The following is a 16,387-nucleotide window of genomic DNA, read 5'->3' as shown; positions in this document are numbered from 1 at the left end:
AGCAGGATGAAAATGTGGTCAAGTTCTAGTTGCTGTGTAAATTAAACACCGGCAAGGGGCAAATCCCCGAAAGCAGTGTCAGCTGGCCTGGATTAAGAGGTGTGCGCTATCCTATCCAAAAGCACATAGACAGAAAATGAAAGAAGCATTCCCAACAAGTAGGTTTTAGGAATATGGGCTGAGCAGATGCAAAGGATTAGCTGCGATCGGGAAAATGGCTTCACAAAGGTACAGTTTCCTCTCTCACGCCAAATAGCAGAAAGCCATGAGAGGCACGGCATCAATATGACAGTATCTCAACCCAAGTTCAGCAGAGCAGAAAATGCCACACACACACACACACACACACACACACACACAAATCCAAAGAAGATTCCAGGTGAGTAACTGCTGTGTATTGCAGTAAGAGATGTAGAGATATTCAACATTGTAGTGAAGGGCACAATGAAGTTGGTTCCTCCTACTAATTCAGAAGCACTTTGCTTGCACAGCTGATGAAGGACCTCTGGCCGAAATGTCCTATTTCTCTGGAAACTTTGGGTACAATTTTAAATATCTCTTTCTGTATGTCTCTCTCTCTCTCTCTCTCTCTCGTTTTCTCTGGAAACTTTGGGTACAATTTTGAATCTGTGTGTGTGTGTGTGTGTGTGTGTGTATATACATACACACACACACACACACACACACACACACACACATATCAGGGCTGTTTGTGATGGCTCAGTGAATACGGCATCATTCACTGCTTCGGGATGATAAATGCATTCTAAAGAGAACACAGGGACATCTCTTTCAAGCGTCATGGTGTCAGAAGCCACTGGCCCCGGTTCCACCTCCCCCAACAACATCTCCTCCCAGACTGTTAGTATAACATAGCTTACAGCAACTTCTACCCAGTACTGAGCCCATACTTCACTTGCGGTCAGCCACCTGCCTCGTACTGCCCCGTTTATCGTCCTGCCTCTCTCATTCCCAAACCTATATACCTCAGGAGAGGCACTCTAATGCCTGGCACCTATGGTGCATTATGGACTTGGTTCCGCATGTTATTAGGGTCTTATTATGGTTTTGGAAGGCTCACTACCAGCCGCTTGCATCTCTTGCTGCCGCTAGGAATAACCGTATAGTAATGTTTCCTAAGAGTGACAGGTAAGTCAATAAACTTCAGTTTATTTTATCTAGCCTGAGGTGTATAATTTCTGCCTCTTGACACCCAGTTTAGCATCTTGAAAACACATTACAAGGCAATGGCGATGAGAAACATGAGGTACGAGACACGAAGAAGCCTTGTTGCTGGAGCTGTTTCGCTGCATATGAAGGTATTTACCACTTATATCGTCTTAAGAGCTGTGTGCGCTTTCTCACCGTCTCCGAGGGAATAAGAGGTTGTGCTCATGCAGTGGGGAAATCAGCACTTAGGCTGCACCCTCTCGTCCAGGAAATTGCAGACATCTACAGCTGAAGTGCGTCTGTAAACTTACCGTCATTACATTTTAATCACAGACTACCACAGGTAGCCTGCTCGCCTCTTTCAGTTCCGAATGGCTTGGGGTAAAGAACTTCTGTCAGATGTGTGTGTGTGTGTGTGTGTGTGTTTGCCAAACATTTAAGTGCTGGCTCCTTAATATTAGTGGGTTCTTCAATGCTCTCTGTGTGTTTCCATATTTTTATGTCTTGGAAGGCAACCAAGGTGAGTGCACACAACATGCAGAAGTGCAGGTCTGGTCTGCACAACCGGTCATTATTTATCCTTGTGAGTGGCTGCCCAAGATATCTGTGTATGTGAGTATATGTGAAAGTGTGTGTGTGTGTGAGAGAGAGAGACTGTGGGTAAATCTGTGGAGGATCAGGCCGCAGTGCCAGTGCCTACTCTTGGCAGGTTTCTCTGTCAGTGTCAGAGTACTCCAAGGACAGACGCTGAAGTGTGCAAGTGAGCATTTGTATCTCAGCCCTGGACTGGGCCTCCAAAATACTGTCTGCAGGGCGGCTATAAGTCACCATGTCACCATGCTCGCACTCTCTCTCTTTCTCTCTCTTTGGAGAAGCACCAACAACATTCCACTCTGTCTTACCCACTGGATCAGAGCCATAAAAACACAACAACTTCACACACACACACACACACACACACACACACACACACACACACACACACACACACACACTGTGCACTGCACACAGACACATTCTAGCCTGTGCTATTTCCTGTGCACCTCAAACACTAGGAAAATGAGACACACATATGTACATATATACAGTCATAAACACTGGTTAAGTGAGTGACTAAGACACCCAGACGTACTGAAACATATGATATATCTTTTACTACATACAAAAATGCAAATATGTTGTGTGGTTGGTTTTACAGACACACCCTCACACACACACACACACACACACACACACACAGCATATCAGTAAAGGGCCAATCATCACTATTTATACTGGCTCCAGTGATACTCCAGTGATTCCAAAACAAACATTGTCTTGTCTCTCTTGCTGTGCGTATGTGTGTGTGTGTGTGGGGGGGGTAAAGAACATCAAATATCTCTTGCCTTTGTACATGACCTGGACTGCCTTCGAAGCCACAACTCAAAGCAGGAAAGAGGAGGAGTTAGAGGAGGTAATTCAAATGAGGGCTGCTGCAGGAGCCCATGGCTAATTTCACGAGGACGCACACAGAAGTGACACATTTCTCGTGTTTGACAGAAGTAAAATGGTATAAGCTTCACTGGTCAAGGAGCCACGGAGAACAAGGCAGTGCGCGGCAGCACTCCCGGGCTATGCCGCCACGCTTCCACAGCACGGCAACACAAAGGTGTCACAGTAAATTGTTTAAACTCGGAGCCCAGGAAGAGATAAATGCTCAGGGAGGCAGCACTTTAAAGCAAAAGCAAATGGAAGCGTTTTATCATCTGGGAAGTCATAGCCTGTGCTGGGTTATCAGGGTCATCCATTTCAGTTATCTGCTCATTGCTCTTCTCCAGAGCCCCATTCAACGCCTTGGCAGCAGCACGTAAATAAACACACACACACACACACACACACACACACACACACTCACACACAAACTGAGAGAAAATGCTTTGCTAGCCGAAAGTAACAACATAATTTGCTACTGAATTAATCCACTACATAACATACAGCACTGCAATAATCCCTAAGAAAAGAATTTTCCAGCACCCCACTGAAAGTAATGGAGAGCAATTACTTCTTTTAATAGGTTATGTCAAGGACTTGGTTTTGCCACCTTTATGGTTTACCAAAAAAGAATCCACTTTTGAATCACTTATTCCATTTTCTTTAAAGTATTTAGTTACACTGATTTTTTTTTCCTGGAAGAAATAAATACACTCACACACACACACACACACACATTATATATATATATATATATATATATATATATATATATATATATATATATATATATATATATATATATATATATGCAGAATAAAAAACAGCTATTCTTAATTCTATTCACTATAAGATCCAAAATGAACATTCAGATCAAATTATTAAACACATCTTTTTGCTTTGAACTGCACAGAAGTACCCAGTTGCCATTTAAAATTTTGTTCCCTGCAGTAAAGATGTTGGCAGTCGTAACTTCTAATTGCTCATCAACACCTCTAACTTCACTTCAAGAAAGGCACTGCGGTGAATGGTTTAGTAATATGACATCACAAGCCCAGAATGGAGCGGGTTTTGGTCCGCGATGTGCTGAGATGACGACAGAGATCGTTATGGCTTTAGAATGAAACGACCAATTGCTGCGCCCACAGTTGATTTCCATCTCTATGTGCACAGCTACAGATGCCGGCTGCCTGAGCTCGTCTGAAGTATGAACCAGCCTTTGTGTGGCATCCTTCTCGCGCTCTGCTGGCATCTCAGCTCGCTCTCCACGCTCATTCTCCTTGGTGGTTTCACTTTAAATGCTCTGAAGCCAATAACCGGAGCCATTTGCACCTCCTTTAGGTGACGTCGCCAGGGAGACGACCCCCGGGTGCCACACTGCCAGCAATATCGGGCTTTTAATCGTCACAGGGAATCGGGCACAGTACGCAAGCTGTTCGGCTTATTAGAGGAATCCGAACAGGGAATAAAGGGGTTATATTCTAGGTAACACAAAGGGAGCGTGTGAGTGAGGACAGAATAAGGGTCAGGGATGGGGCAGCTTACCAACTACCCCACTTCCATGACACCCCATAAACTCTTGGGGAGGGATTTTTTTGTGGGTTTTTGCCCCAGTTGTTCAAAACTTTGCAGTTTTACATGGATATGTTTGAAAATTGATACCAGTAAAATAATCATCTGCGTTAATGGCCAGAAGGGGGGTTGCTTAGGATATTTCTCCACCACAAAATATTTTGATTGCAGTAAAAAAGTATTTGGCCATTTATTGTAAAATCCCATCAGCCTAGTAAGTACCTAGCAAAGTGGATAAAAATACAAGCTCCGGTATTTCCTGGAATTATAGGCACGACTAGTTTATAGGCATGCCATTATAATAATATGTGGTTTTTAAAACATTTATTGGTGCATTCAATTTAGAAAATGTATTCTCTAAAACAGTCCCTTAAAATATGAACAGGTGAAAGTGACCACTTTAAGGGTGCATGTAGAATTTTCTGACTTTATGACGGGTTTGTGCGAAAGCCCTCAGAAACAGCAGGTGGGACCTTTTGATGTATCAAAATCAAAACAACAGAAAAATGTCTGATCAAAAATGGCAATGAAAATCTCCACATGCACTGCGTCACACAAGCTGATGACAAAAAATTCACGGAAACAAACAACCACCCAGTCCCTTTGGTAATACTGCAGAATTAATTTGGATCAACTATGCTTTCTATCCAGACAGTCATTCCACTCCATGAATTACCCGTTGTTAAAATAAATAAGTAAATAAATACACTGGCCCAGTCATCTGTGTCGCGTTTTGCACAGCCGCGTCACTCTCACACAAAGTGCGTGAGTCCGTGTGCGTGTGTTGGGGAGGGAAGATGTCACAAGCAGAACGTGCCCGAAGGCGCATTTCCCTGTAGCTTGGATATATGACATCTGTAAATCCAAAAGCAAACTGCTTCAGTGACTAGTGCGCTCGAGATCCACTTCTTCCTCTGAGGAGTTTGAGAGCGACATCTCTGTGGGAACGAAGTAGAGAGAGTACATGCAAACAGCAGCAGAGACGCCTTAATGAGCAAACCTTGGGCGGTAACAGCCCGAGTGACGTTACAGTGGGCAGGCTAACCTTTAATATCAGCTCTGCACGACTTCAAGTGGAGCAGCTAGCAGCGGGTGGCCAGCTCTCCACTCACCCCACACATGCCTGCATGTCGTTCCCTAATTGAAAACTCGGGTTTGGGCATGGCGCCCGGTCAAACGCCACTGCTCTCGAAGCCTGAGCGGAAGCGCAGCGTTTGGGTCTGGAAGGATCTGCGCCGTGCTCCCCGGTGCTTTGACAACTCAGATGGCGCTTTGAGATGGAAATTAAATCCGCGCTCACGTGCCGAGGCTCGTGCCGACTGAGCCTAAAAGGCGCCTGTCCTCGTTGACGGTCTTTGAGAGACGCTCCGGCTCGCGAGTCATAAAGGATCTTAAAATAGGAGCAGTGATCCCAGATTGGCTTTCTGTCTTTCGCTTCTTTGCTAGTGAGACCTCTCCTGTCAGGGTAATATATAATAAATTCGGTTCACGAGGTAAATTAATTACTTCAAAACTCAACTTAAAATGTAACATCAAATCTAATTGAGGTGTTTACCTCACGGCACAAATGGAACTGACTGGAATTATCAGTGTTGTACTTATTATAACAACTACTTCATCATTCAGGATGACTGAGTATATAGAATGTGCTACATTTAATTTTGTTTCATGGAATAAAAATTTAAATTAATAAGAAGTAATAGCAAATAAGAAAACCAGACAGGTGTGTTGCTGATGTAGTGGGGATAGTTAAGGAGGTCTCTGGGAAATGTCAAGGTGCCAACCTCACTTGTTTTCTTTTCTGGACTGACTGTCTTGAGAGAGACAGTAAAGTGTATTAAAAGAGATTTATCCCTAATCCTGGTTGTTTAAAATGAGACGTGTCAGGAACGCGGCAAGTGACGCATCAAACCCGTTTCAGAGGTTAATTACCTAAATCACATTAACTCCAGAAAGGAGTGTATCGCTCACGAGTGAGATCAGTGAGACAAATGAAGAGGGAAAGAGACTTATGGCATTTCAATAAACAAGCACGGCGCTAGATAGTTGTTGATGTCCTGCGATCGGAGCCCTTTGATCCACTGCATGGGGGGAAGCGCGAGCATCGGTTTTCACATCTCCTCACACTCTTTCACGCTCCTGAGATGGATAATCAACACAGGCAACAAGAGAGAAGCTGGATGCCATCCATCAGCTGGAGACTCGGGCAGATTTTCACACGCATCCACAATCAGCACAGCGCAACCAGAGGCCAGAGGACTTCATTATACATACAGGTCTAGGCTGGCTTTGAGGTGAGGCTCTGAGATCAGGTAGATATCTCTGAAAGCTCAGATGCATTGCTCGCAGCCACGACGGCAGAGACGAGAGGTTGCCCCGGGCGCCGAGAGAAGCCGAGCCAGGGAGCATGTCAGCAAACGTGATCTGATTTCATTCACAAACCTCAGTCGTTCTGTTGCTGAGTTATCTTTTTAAATCATGGACGCAGGCATGCCACAGCCTGTTTAACGCAAGACAAATTACGCCTTGAAATTGCCACGACATCAGCAAAAAGCAACCGTGAGAAATTAGTGGATGACTACGTCTCTCATTAGTTGTCAGCAAAGTTTACCCTTACTGTGTGGTGGCAGTTCACACAGATAACAGTGTGAACTGGCACTAGTGTGTGCCCGACGGAATCCAACGCAAATGTTTGAAATGTGCCGTATAAAACTTTCATTTCTGCCTTTGTTGTGTTGGAAAATGAAAATAAGCAGTTAGTAAACTCCAAGTGCTTGGTAAAATGTTTGCCAATCTGGAGATTGAGCTAACCTCAATGGCTTGTTTGCAGAAGAGCAAGAGAGCTTTGATGGGCACCAAACAGGCAGAGGCTGTCTACAACATCACAGATGACTTCAAATAGAGCTATTCTCCAAGTCTACATCTCCTCTCCAGCCTCACAGACCCACTTCATCAGGGCAAAAGCTATTCAGCCATGGGAACCGGCCAGAGCCACCAGTTCAATCTCCAAATGTTAAGAGCCATCACACTTTATGCAAAATGGCCTGCGTTAGAAAAGGAATGAAAAATATCCTCTTCAGTGCTGTGAAGCTGTCATAATCCAGAAGTATTTTCTCTTGCTGAGGCTCTTTTGCAGCCTTTTAATGGCATCTTATGACCAAAAGCTTAATTGCCTGTAAATCACACCGATGTAGCATGTTTTAGGCATAAATCACATGGCTGTATTTTACAGAGGTCACTCGTTTGTCATTTGGTAAGCTTTCGAGGTGTGGTGACACCACATGGGCTCTGGGTTTACTGCAGTACACCCTGATGCAAATGATTCCTCCTGTCTCACACACACACACACACACACACACACACACACACACACACACAAGACTGTGTGTAAACAGAGTGCCAGGCGAGTGGCCGAAAAATGTGTTCACCGCCACCACTGTAACCCTGCAGCACACGTGACCGAGACAAGGCTGTAGCAGGTGAAATCCTTCCCAAGGCAGGTGGCCGGCACGGACGGAAGCCGGCCGCCTCCGTCCGTCACACTCAGCCAGAAAATCGCACCACCAAGAGCAACAAAAAGGATCGAGAAGTGCGTCCATCAGACAGTGAGCCGCTGCGCTTCCGCCCCTCCGCAGACGGCCAGTTTTCCTCACGTCCCCACTTCCCATCTCGTGGGAGAGGCTTTTATTAATAAACACCATGCAGCCAGAGTGGCACATGAATTCACGCCGATTAATTAGCAAGCCCCGAAATAACTTGCGCTGCGTACGGCGGGCGCTGGATGTGGGAAGTGAAGGAGAGTGACACCGCAGTCACTGTGACAAACAGCAGTTTGGAGAGACGAGGCAGATGAACAAATGGTAGCAATTAAAAAAAATACCAATGCACCCCAAAAAAGGAGACACTTCCAACACAGACGACACCCAGTGCAGACATTTCATTTAAAACGACAGCTTTCCTTAATCATAATTCACTGCCAAACAGAATGATGGTAAAGGGAAATCATGTGACGTTTCTGGCGCTAATGAATGGAGGCAGCGTGTTGGGTCCCTGGTCCCTGATTGCAGAGGTGCGCATAGCCCTCCAGCTCCTCACAGCAGTAGCAGTGAAAACGTAGACAATGCCAGAGCAGAGGGATTTTGACTGAACCGCCGTCAAGAGAAAAACAACCATCAGTAGAAAAGCAGAGAGCGCTATAACGGCCCTTCAGCTCTGGTGAATGCACTCAGCTGTTTGTTTTTGCTCTGTCCTGTTCCCAACACAAGACACAGTAGCTACAGGATGTTCCACCACACATGAATGAAATCTTCCGACAGATATGCATTCACTCACACACAGAGAAGACTTAAGTATAACCTCTTTACTTCTTCCGCTTTGCGAGGCACTAACAGACAGAAACATATCCCTCTAGTGTGTGCAGTGGACAGAAAGCATAATATCACATACTCCACACTTAAAGCTTTTATCATCCCTGAGTAGAACCATCCATGGCTGTGATTATTTTTCCATCTTTATGATGACTAAAAATATACTAACACACACACACACACACACACACGCACGCATGCACGCACGTACACACACGCACGTACACACACAGTGCTGGAAGTTAGGAACATGAATAGCAATGAAATCAAGGGACATAAACATATAACTAGCCAAGAGTTTAAATGGGACATTGATACCGAAAGATCCTAAAATGCAGTGATATTATTTCCTGTTTCTCACACTAATAATTAGATGCAGCCATGAGCATTACTTACATTAAGTATAGCCTATTGTAGGCACAGCCTACTATATACAGCTGTTAAATTAACAAACTAATTCTACTACCTTGCATCTAAACATAAAGACGAGAAAAAATGCTATTTAACAGCCAAGTTACACTTTGGAAACAATTAGACTTTACCACCATTTAGGCATGCTTAGTCATACCCCCGCTTAATGGTGGGTGTGTTTTAGAATATATTAAACTAATAACAGCTGGAAACAGGTGTAATTTTCTCACACGAAGAAATTAGTACATGATCATATGTGTCGGTAGGATTAAGCTTGTGTGGTAAAGCCTGGATGTTAACTACGCTTTAAGTGTTTACGTCTTATTTCTCACACGCCAGTGAGAATCGTACCACAGTGCCTACCTGAGATTTGTGCTGCTGTCCATCTTCGAGTTCTGAAACACTGTTCATGATTTTCCATCGATCATTTACCATTCTCTAGAATTCTTAACATCCAAGAGCTGGTGTCATGGGCGGGAAGCGATGGAGCTATCAGTTCATCACTTACTCCATTAACACAAAGAAAGAGAATTTTCTACACGAACTATAAACTAATTGACGCAAAATGCCCAAAGATATAGCCACTTAAGCTACTGACGACTCGAGTGGAGATTTAGAACCACGACATTCATTTTGCAAAGCATATGCAGCGTACTTCTGGCACTTATTTCCGAACAAATAAACAAGATGATATCCTAAGCGTGTTCTCGCAAACGTGAGACGCTTCCTGCACGTCTCTCTCAGACGTCGTGGAGACAGCGATATGACAGTTTGCGCATCATGTGCAAAACGGCACCCGAGTGATACTGATGGGAACCTACTCCTCAGTGAAATACGAAACTTCTCCCGTCCACTTCGAAATGCTAAGATATATGCGTTTGCAAACAACTACACATGCGTTGCAGTTGCCTCAAGGCTAGAGCCCATTAAAGCCTGTGTCGTTGAGCCGTTAAGGTAAACCGCCTCCCGTCTTTGGGTCGAGTTGCCGCCCAGCGTGAGACTGCTTTCTCCTGCGATCGTAAGCGCTGGCTTCGGAACGAGATCCATCCCACTCCAGCCGAAGCCCAGGGAGCTCCGCGGCACGCTTCGTGCATACTCTTTTGCCACTGCCGCCTTGCTACTCTTGCCACAGAAAACCGCCGCTGGAGGGTGGGACAGCTTTAATCGGCGTCTTATCCGCGCAGAAGTTTAGGGTTCTAAGATTATCAAAAAGAAAAGCTTCATATAAAAAGCTTTGCCAAAATTTGGGTATTTTATTACAAAGATTGCAGGCAAAACACACACACACAAAATTGTTTTATTTGGCATTATTAGGACCGGAAATCCAAAAATAATCACAAAAATATTTCAGATATTTTAGCCCTGCCATTTGGGGCCTCTAGTGTCTTTGTACCTGATGTGTTTAGGAGATGACATCTGTCCTATGCATGCTTTAAGATTCAAATATTTCAGACAAGGCTAATATCAGAGTTTTGAGCGACTGATAAGGCTTTAATCAGCATGCTGGAAGTACCACAAAGAACAAGTAAACGTTTTGTCCAAAACCATCATTATGCTTGCTATCAGACCATTTTTCAGGTCACCACTCTACCTCCTTTACCTGTACCAACAGGTCAAAATAAAATGTGACTTAATTTATCTGTCACAGATTTATTGTAAAGTTTATTGAGATTCCAGGATCAACATCGGCATATGAAATAGACGTTTAAAATGTTATGAAATATTCAATTAAACACTTAAAGCCAACCTGTGGGCAACAATCAAAACATTCATAATGATTATCTTATTTTAAAAGTAAAAATGTTCTTAGAAATCATACAGTAAAAAATATACTCAGCAGTTTAACAAGGAGATAAAAAATTATCTAAACGAAATTAACCTTGAGGTAAAAGTTTTTAGGCTCTGTTTATTCTCTGTTTTCATAAATTAAAACTGAACCTGATGAATATTTTAACATTTTCTCTGAACACATATGACCTTTACACACAGGTTAAATGAATTAGCATAGCACCAATGTACAGCTACATCCTATTAAAATCTTGTCTGTCTATATTACAAACCACAAGTCATTGATATAGGTTCCCCCAGCCAATCACTAATGAGTAAGCATTTACTCAGCAGTCATTGGCTGAATTCATTTAAACATTCTAAGAATCTTAGCTAGTGGCTCAAGCTGTGGTTCCACCGACTTAAGTCTGCTGGATCGAAAACGCCGTCAGACGTAGGTGGCGTGCTCGAGCCGGCAGCTGTAGGAGACAGAATCGCTTCAGTAGACTTCACTGAGCCTGGGGAGCGCGAGGAAGCCGACCCAGCCGCTGCACTTCCATTCATTTGTGAAGCTGTCACACGCTGAGAGGCGGCAGAGCCAGAATGATCAGCCACTGCAAGATGCCCTTTGTCAGAGGGCTGCCTTCTGATTTGTGAAGTGGCTCTTGGAGAAAGAGAATAAGACACTTAAAAAAAATGGCGAAGGCTACGAAACACTGTCTTGGATGAACATTAATAAGACACACATCACTGACAGCTCGAGAGCCCGACTGACATATGTAGCTTTGTTTTCTCACTCTGAGCGCTAAGAGAATGGCTTATCTGACCTTAAAAATGTTCAAAGGAAATATCAGCATTCATTTCCCCGGGCCCTGTAGACTGAGTTATTATAGGCTGTTTTCCCTGGTGTGCAATCAGAGTTGGCAAAGAAATTAAAAGTAAACCCTGCTGTGATTCACCAAATTAAATAAACAATCAATTAAGCAAACAATCAATAGGCAAGACATCAGCAAGGTGTTTGTCCATTTACTTAACATCCATCAGATCTCTCTCTCTCACTCAAATATATTCAGCTCTCACACACACATACACACAGTTCCTGTCTGTCTCTCTCTTCTGATAGACATACCACAGAATCGAGCTCGGGATGTGATCTCCATTTCTTTATTTTGTATCTCAGTGGTTGATGTACAAATTCTGACAGCATAATTGCCAATCACATGTCATCCTCCCCTTAGCCATATCTTCTGCTTCCAAGCACAGTCATCACTAGTAGGTAGCAGTCAGATCTTATTACTTAAAATCATCAGATCTAACCTAAATATTTGAATTTGTTTCATTACTTTATGAAGAAAAAAAGGTTTTCAGAAATCACTTCTAAGGATTTTTTAAGTGAAAAGCTGTTTCATAGAATAAGTAAGTCCAGAAAGAAACATCTTTGAGGAAGTCAAGAGCAAACATGAGCTCAAAACAACAGGCAACCCAAACCTGATGCACACTATGAGGTTGAGTCTACGACAGGAGAAACAAGAGGAGAATATAGAGAGAGAATTTAGAATTTGGAATTTAGCTGAGGAACAAACATGGAACTTGAGTGGGACACCTGGCAGCAAAGGGCCGTGCTGCAAACAAGACTTAGCTGGCAGTTGGTTGTGTTTGTGTTATAAAAAACTAGTCAGTGACATTCTTAAATATCCAAATGCCATTCCAAAGAAAAGCATTTGTGTGGTAAATAATAACATTGTATCCTGGGAAATCTATGTCAGAATTGATTTGTTTTAGACAGAATAGTAAGGTATGATATATTACACTGTTGCGGGATGTGAAATATTGGTTTTGGTCTGATATTTATTTATGAATTTATTTATTTTTGTATTGTCCAGAAATAACGGTCAGTGAACATGTTCATAAAGACTAGTATGGTGGCTATTTTACACCCTGCTGGCTGGACTCTCACCCCAGAGAATCCTAATGGCTTTGCTTGGAGAGAGACAGTCAGGGGAACAGACAGATTTGCCTGCTGAAAACACTACTTTAATTGTATCTATTGTCAGGTCTCTGCATACAGACAGACAGACAGACCGGAAGAGAGAAAGACAGACAGACAGACAGAAGAGAGAGAAGAAAATTAAGAATGTTGCTAACATAGGGAGGAGAGAGATCGGCACACATAAAAAGAGAAAGAAAAAGGAAGAGCATGAGGTGTAAAGTACTACAGGAACGACCTAATAGATGTAATCAGTACTATACTCAGGTCTAGATTAAAACATCATAGAACTTCAATAGACTTTATAGAAGCAGTTTTCATGGAACTAAATGATGAGCTATTAACAAGCCATTAACCATTTAGGAGAGAATAATGACCCACTTTTCAACATGGAAAAGCCTACAGACTTTCTTTAAATCATTTCAGACGCATAAATATGAGTGCAAATTGTCGATGTGTGAAGACAAATAGGCAAATGAAATCTGCAATATTGCACTAGCGAGGCCATGGCACTTCTTTCCTGACTACAAATTAATGGCGATTTGGAATAATATCCCGAGAAACGGGACGCGATCATCAAGCTGAGCCGGGGGGGTTGGATGTGAGGGTGGAGGGTGGATGTGAGGGTGTAGGGAGGATGTAATATCGTTGGCTGTTTTTCAACCATTTAGAACTAAGACAGTATGAGTCATTTTCACTGGGGTGCATAATGTCTGCAGTAGAAAAGACAATCACACATTGATATCAGTGAGGGTCTAGATCAGGGGTACTCAAATCACAATCAAGGGCCATATTATTCACCATCATTTCCCTAGCAGTCATATTCCCTAGGGATTCCACATTTGATTTCACTGTGGCAGTACAGGAGAAAATGCAAAATACCCAAAGTTCAGCTGAAAAAGGCAAGCTGTAGTGTACTGTACTGTACTCTAACCATAACACCAACCCCAACCCCAAACCTAAACTAAACTTAAACCCAAACTCCAATCAAAATCCTATCCCTAACCCGACCCCAAAAACAAGCTCAATTCTAACCTTTTTCAGGATTGTTGAAAGCTGGTAAGGAACAGAAAGATGCATGAGCCAGATAAGACTGGGAGTCAGGAAGACTCAAACAAGAACCTCTAAAGCTATATTGTTTTGTGCCCTTCAACGAGGCACTGCAATCAAACAGCCATACGCTGTCTGGCTGGCTGAAAGGACGGCTGCCTTCTCTCCTTCTGGTCGTAACACAGAGGCATCCAAAAAACTCCCCGTGCGGTGATGTTCTGGAGGCAGACGGAGAGAGGCACCTAAAACGCAGGATGTGTGATGGGTTTCTTCGATGGGCTGACAGACCGATGGACATCTCAGAAGGAGGTGGTGCGAGATAGAGCTGGGGAGGGGCGGAGCAGGTGAGTTATGAAGGCAGGGGTGTCCTGAAGTTCTGCAGTGCACTGACAGCACCAACATGGGCTCATCACGCTCACATTTTATCCTCTATTTGTGCCGAGACACTTCAGTGGACCTGTAAATAGGCAATTATTTCTCCAAGCAGATACCGGCAGAAATTTTTACAATGACAGCCACATTGACTTTATTGGGTGCGTTAATAACTGCATACATCAGGCACTGGGTAGCAGTGAGACAGATTTTTTTTTTTTAATGCATGGCGATGACCACAGGCTCACAATAGCTTCACCTCTGGCTAAGGTTCAGAGGAATAACAGCATCCTGAAGAGTAGTACTTATCTTAATCTGACTGCAAGATGATGTATTCATGAGAGGGTACATGCTACACATGCTATATATGCATGTCATGCTGGACGGTTTTTGTCTCTGGGTTTTGGGGCGCCGAAAGCCTGGACGGAATGAAGGAGGTTTTAAGTCCTGAATTCATTAATTTATTATCAGCAGTCCCCATCTCAGGGAATTAAACCCCCTCTTACACTTTCATTACCAGAGAAGATGGTGAAAACAGAGGGCTTGGGTAGATTAAATGGGGTGTGTGTGTGTGTGTGTGTGTGTACGTCTGTGTGTGTCTGTCTATGCCTTTGTGTGTGTTTGCTTGAGTGTGTGTGTGTGTGTGTGTTTGTACCTGCCAGCCTGCCTTTTTCCATGCTGTTTGATGTTTTTATCTTCACTGATTTTGGCATTGGTGGGTTTTATCATAGTTTTTCAGTCTGTAGCTTCATAGTCTGAATACTCTATATGTAGAATATATCAAATTCCCCAAAGCACACCTGTCCACCAGCGTTGGCCTCACACGCTGTTCAGACACACCGCCAAAGAGATTAGGCAATAGCTTCTGTCGCTGCGTACACTGAAAACTGTTGTCTTCAGCAAACAACGGGAAAAAATAACTCCACCAAAAAAATGAAAAATGTAGACAAGCAGGAAAAGACAGCCCAGGGCTTAGAGACTATTCACTGCAGCCCAGAGCTTAGAGACAGTGTTGTCTATTCACTGCATTAGAATTTTAAGCATGAAAATGTAACAGAAAAGTTAAAGGTCAGATCAAATAACAAAAAGAAATCCTACAGAAACACAGAAATGTGCTGTTCCTAACAGATGCGTGTGCTTCATATTCCAATAAGCTAGTACGCTAGTGTACCTTAAGGCACAGTAAACAGAAATGGGCGTAATTAAACCAATATAAGAAAACTCTGTAGGGGTGTTTCAGAAGAGAAATCAAGTTTTGCTGGGGTCCAGGACACAAGCTGTAAAAAGAGAGTCTTTTCCCCTGGTGCTGAGGCTGCCGTTGGTGGGGAGGTCCTGCTAAGTTATGGCAAATTCTGTTTGTTATATTGCTAATGAAAAGGTCAGAACTAGTTGATTTCATATGATGTGATTAGATTTGAGTCAAGCATATGTTTGTACTGATACCAACTGATATTTCTACCCCCCTGAAAACAACTGCGAACATTTGTGGTTCTATGCTCTATTAATTAAATTCTTATAATTTCTCATTTATGCAGAGTTTATTTCAAATTCTCTTTAATAAGACACAAAGCTGTGATAGACAACTAAATGTTAAAACTGTGTCGCAGTTGGCCTCCTCCTGACATCTCAGTCTCCCTAGTAACCGGCCTTGTGTCTTTGTTTTGCTTTTCTCTTCCTGGATCTTTGTCTCCGCACTGTATTGGGTCCACCTGTCCCTCATTTCCTACTTGTTAGTATGTGTATTTAAACCCTGTGTTTTCTGCATCTTGATGCTGGTCGTTTTACTAAGCTTCTGTTTATCTTAGCCCAGTCGTTTTCGCACAACCTTGTTAAATTGTTCTAGCCTCTGACATATTTGTGCTTGGCCTCTGTTCGAGTAGCCTGTGTGCCTGTACCCTGCTCTGTTATTGTGTGTTTTTGCTTTTTGTTTACTATGTTTCCTGGTACAGTTCGTGTTGGCTCGTTGACCCTGGACTGTTTAGACGACCCTGATCATGGCTTTGCCATAATAAATCTCGCTCTTCTTCGCGTTTACGTCAGCCTTTTTCTTATTGCATTTTGTATGCCTCACGCAAATTGCGTTGAAACTGGAATTCAAAAACTAGAACAAGAAAAGAAGAACACTGCAATGTTTCTCCAGGTGCCACAAATGCCAGAATTTGTTGAAAACAGTGATATGTAAGATTCTTAGAAGATATGATAAACAGCCCAGCTTAAAATC

At 43.1% G+C, this 16,387-nt stretch overlaps 1 protein-coding gene across 1 annotated transcript in view; it reads right to left on the bottom strand.

Moving 5' to 3' along the window:
• LOC113577363 (fibrinogen C domain containing 1) overlaps window positions 1-10,069 on the bottom strand; it is a 78,791-nt gene extending 68,722 nt beyond the window's left edge. Inside the window, exon 1 of the mRNA XM_027009972.2 lies at window positions 9,354-10,069. Within this exon, the coding sequence (XP_026865773.1) occupies window positions 9,354-9,425 (72 nt within the window). The 5' untranslated portion in view covers window positions 9,426-10,069. The remainder of the gene's footprint in view (window positions 1-9,353) is intronic.
• Between the last annotated feature and the right edge of the window lie 6,318 nt (window positions 10,070-16,387).

The sequence above is a fragment of the Electrophorus electricus genome, chromosome 23 (genome assembly GCF_013358815.1).
Source record: "Electrophorus electricus isolate fEleEle1 chromosome 23, fEleEle1.pri, whole genome shotgun sequence".
Classification (NCBI taxonomy): Eukaryota; Metazoa; Chordata; class Actinopteri; order Gymnotiformes; family Gymnotidae; genus Electrophorus; species Electrophorus electricus.
This window is presented reverse-complemented; position numbering and strand designations above follow the sequence as displayed.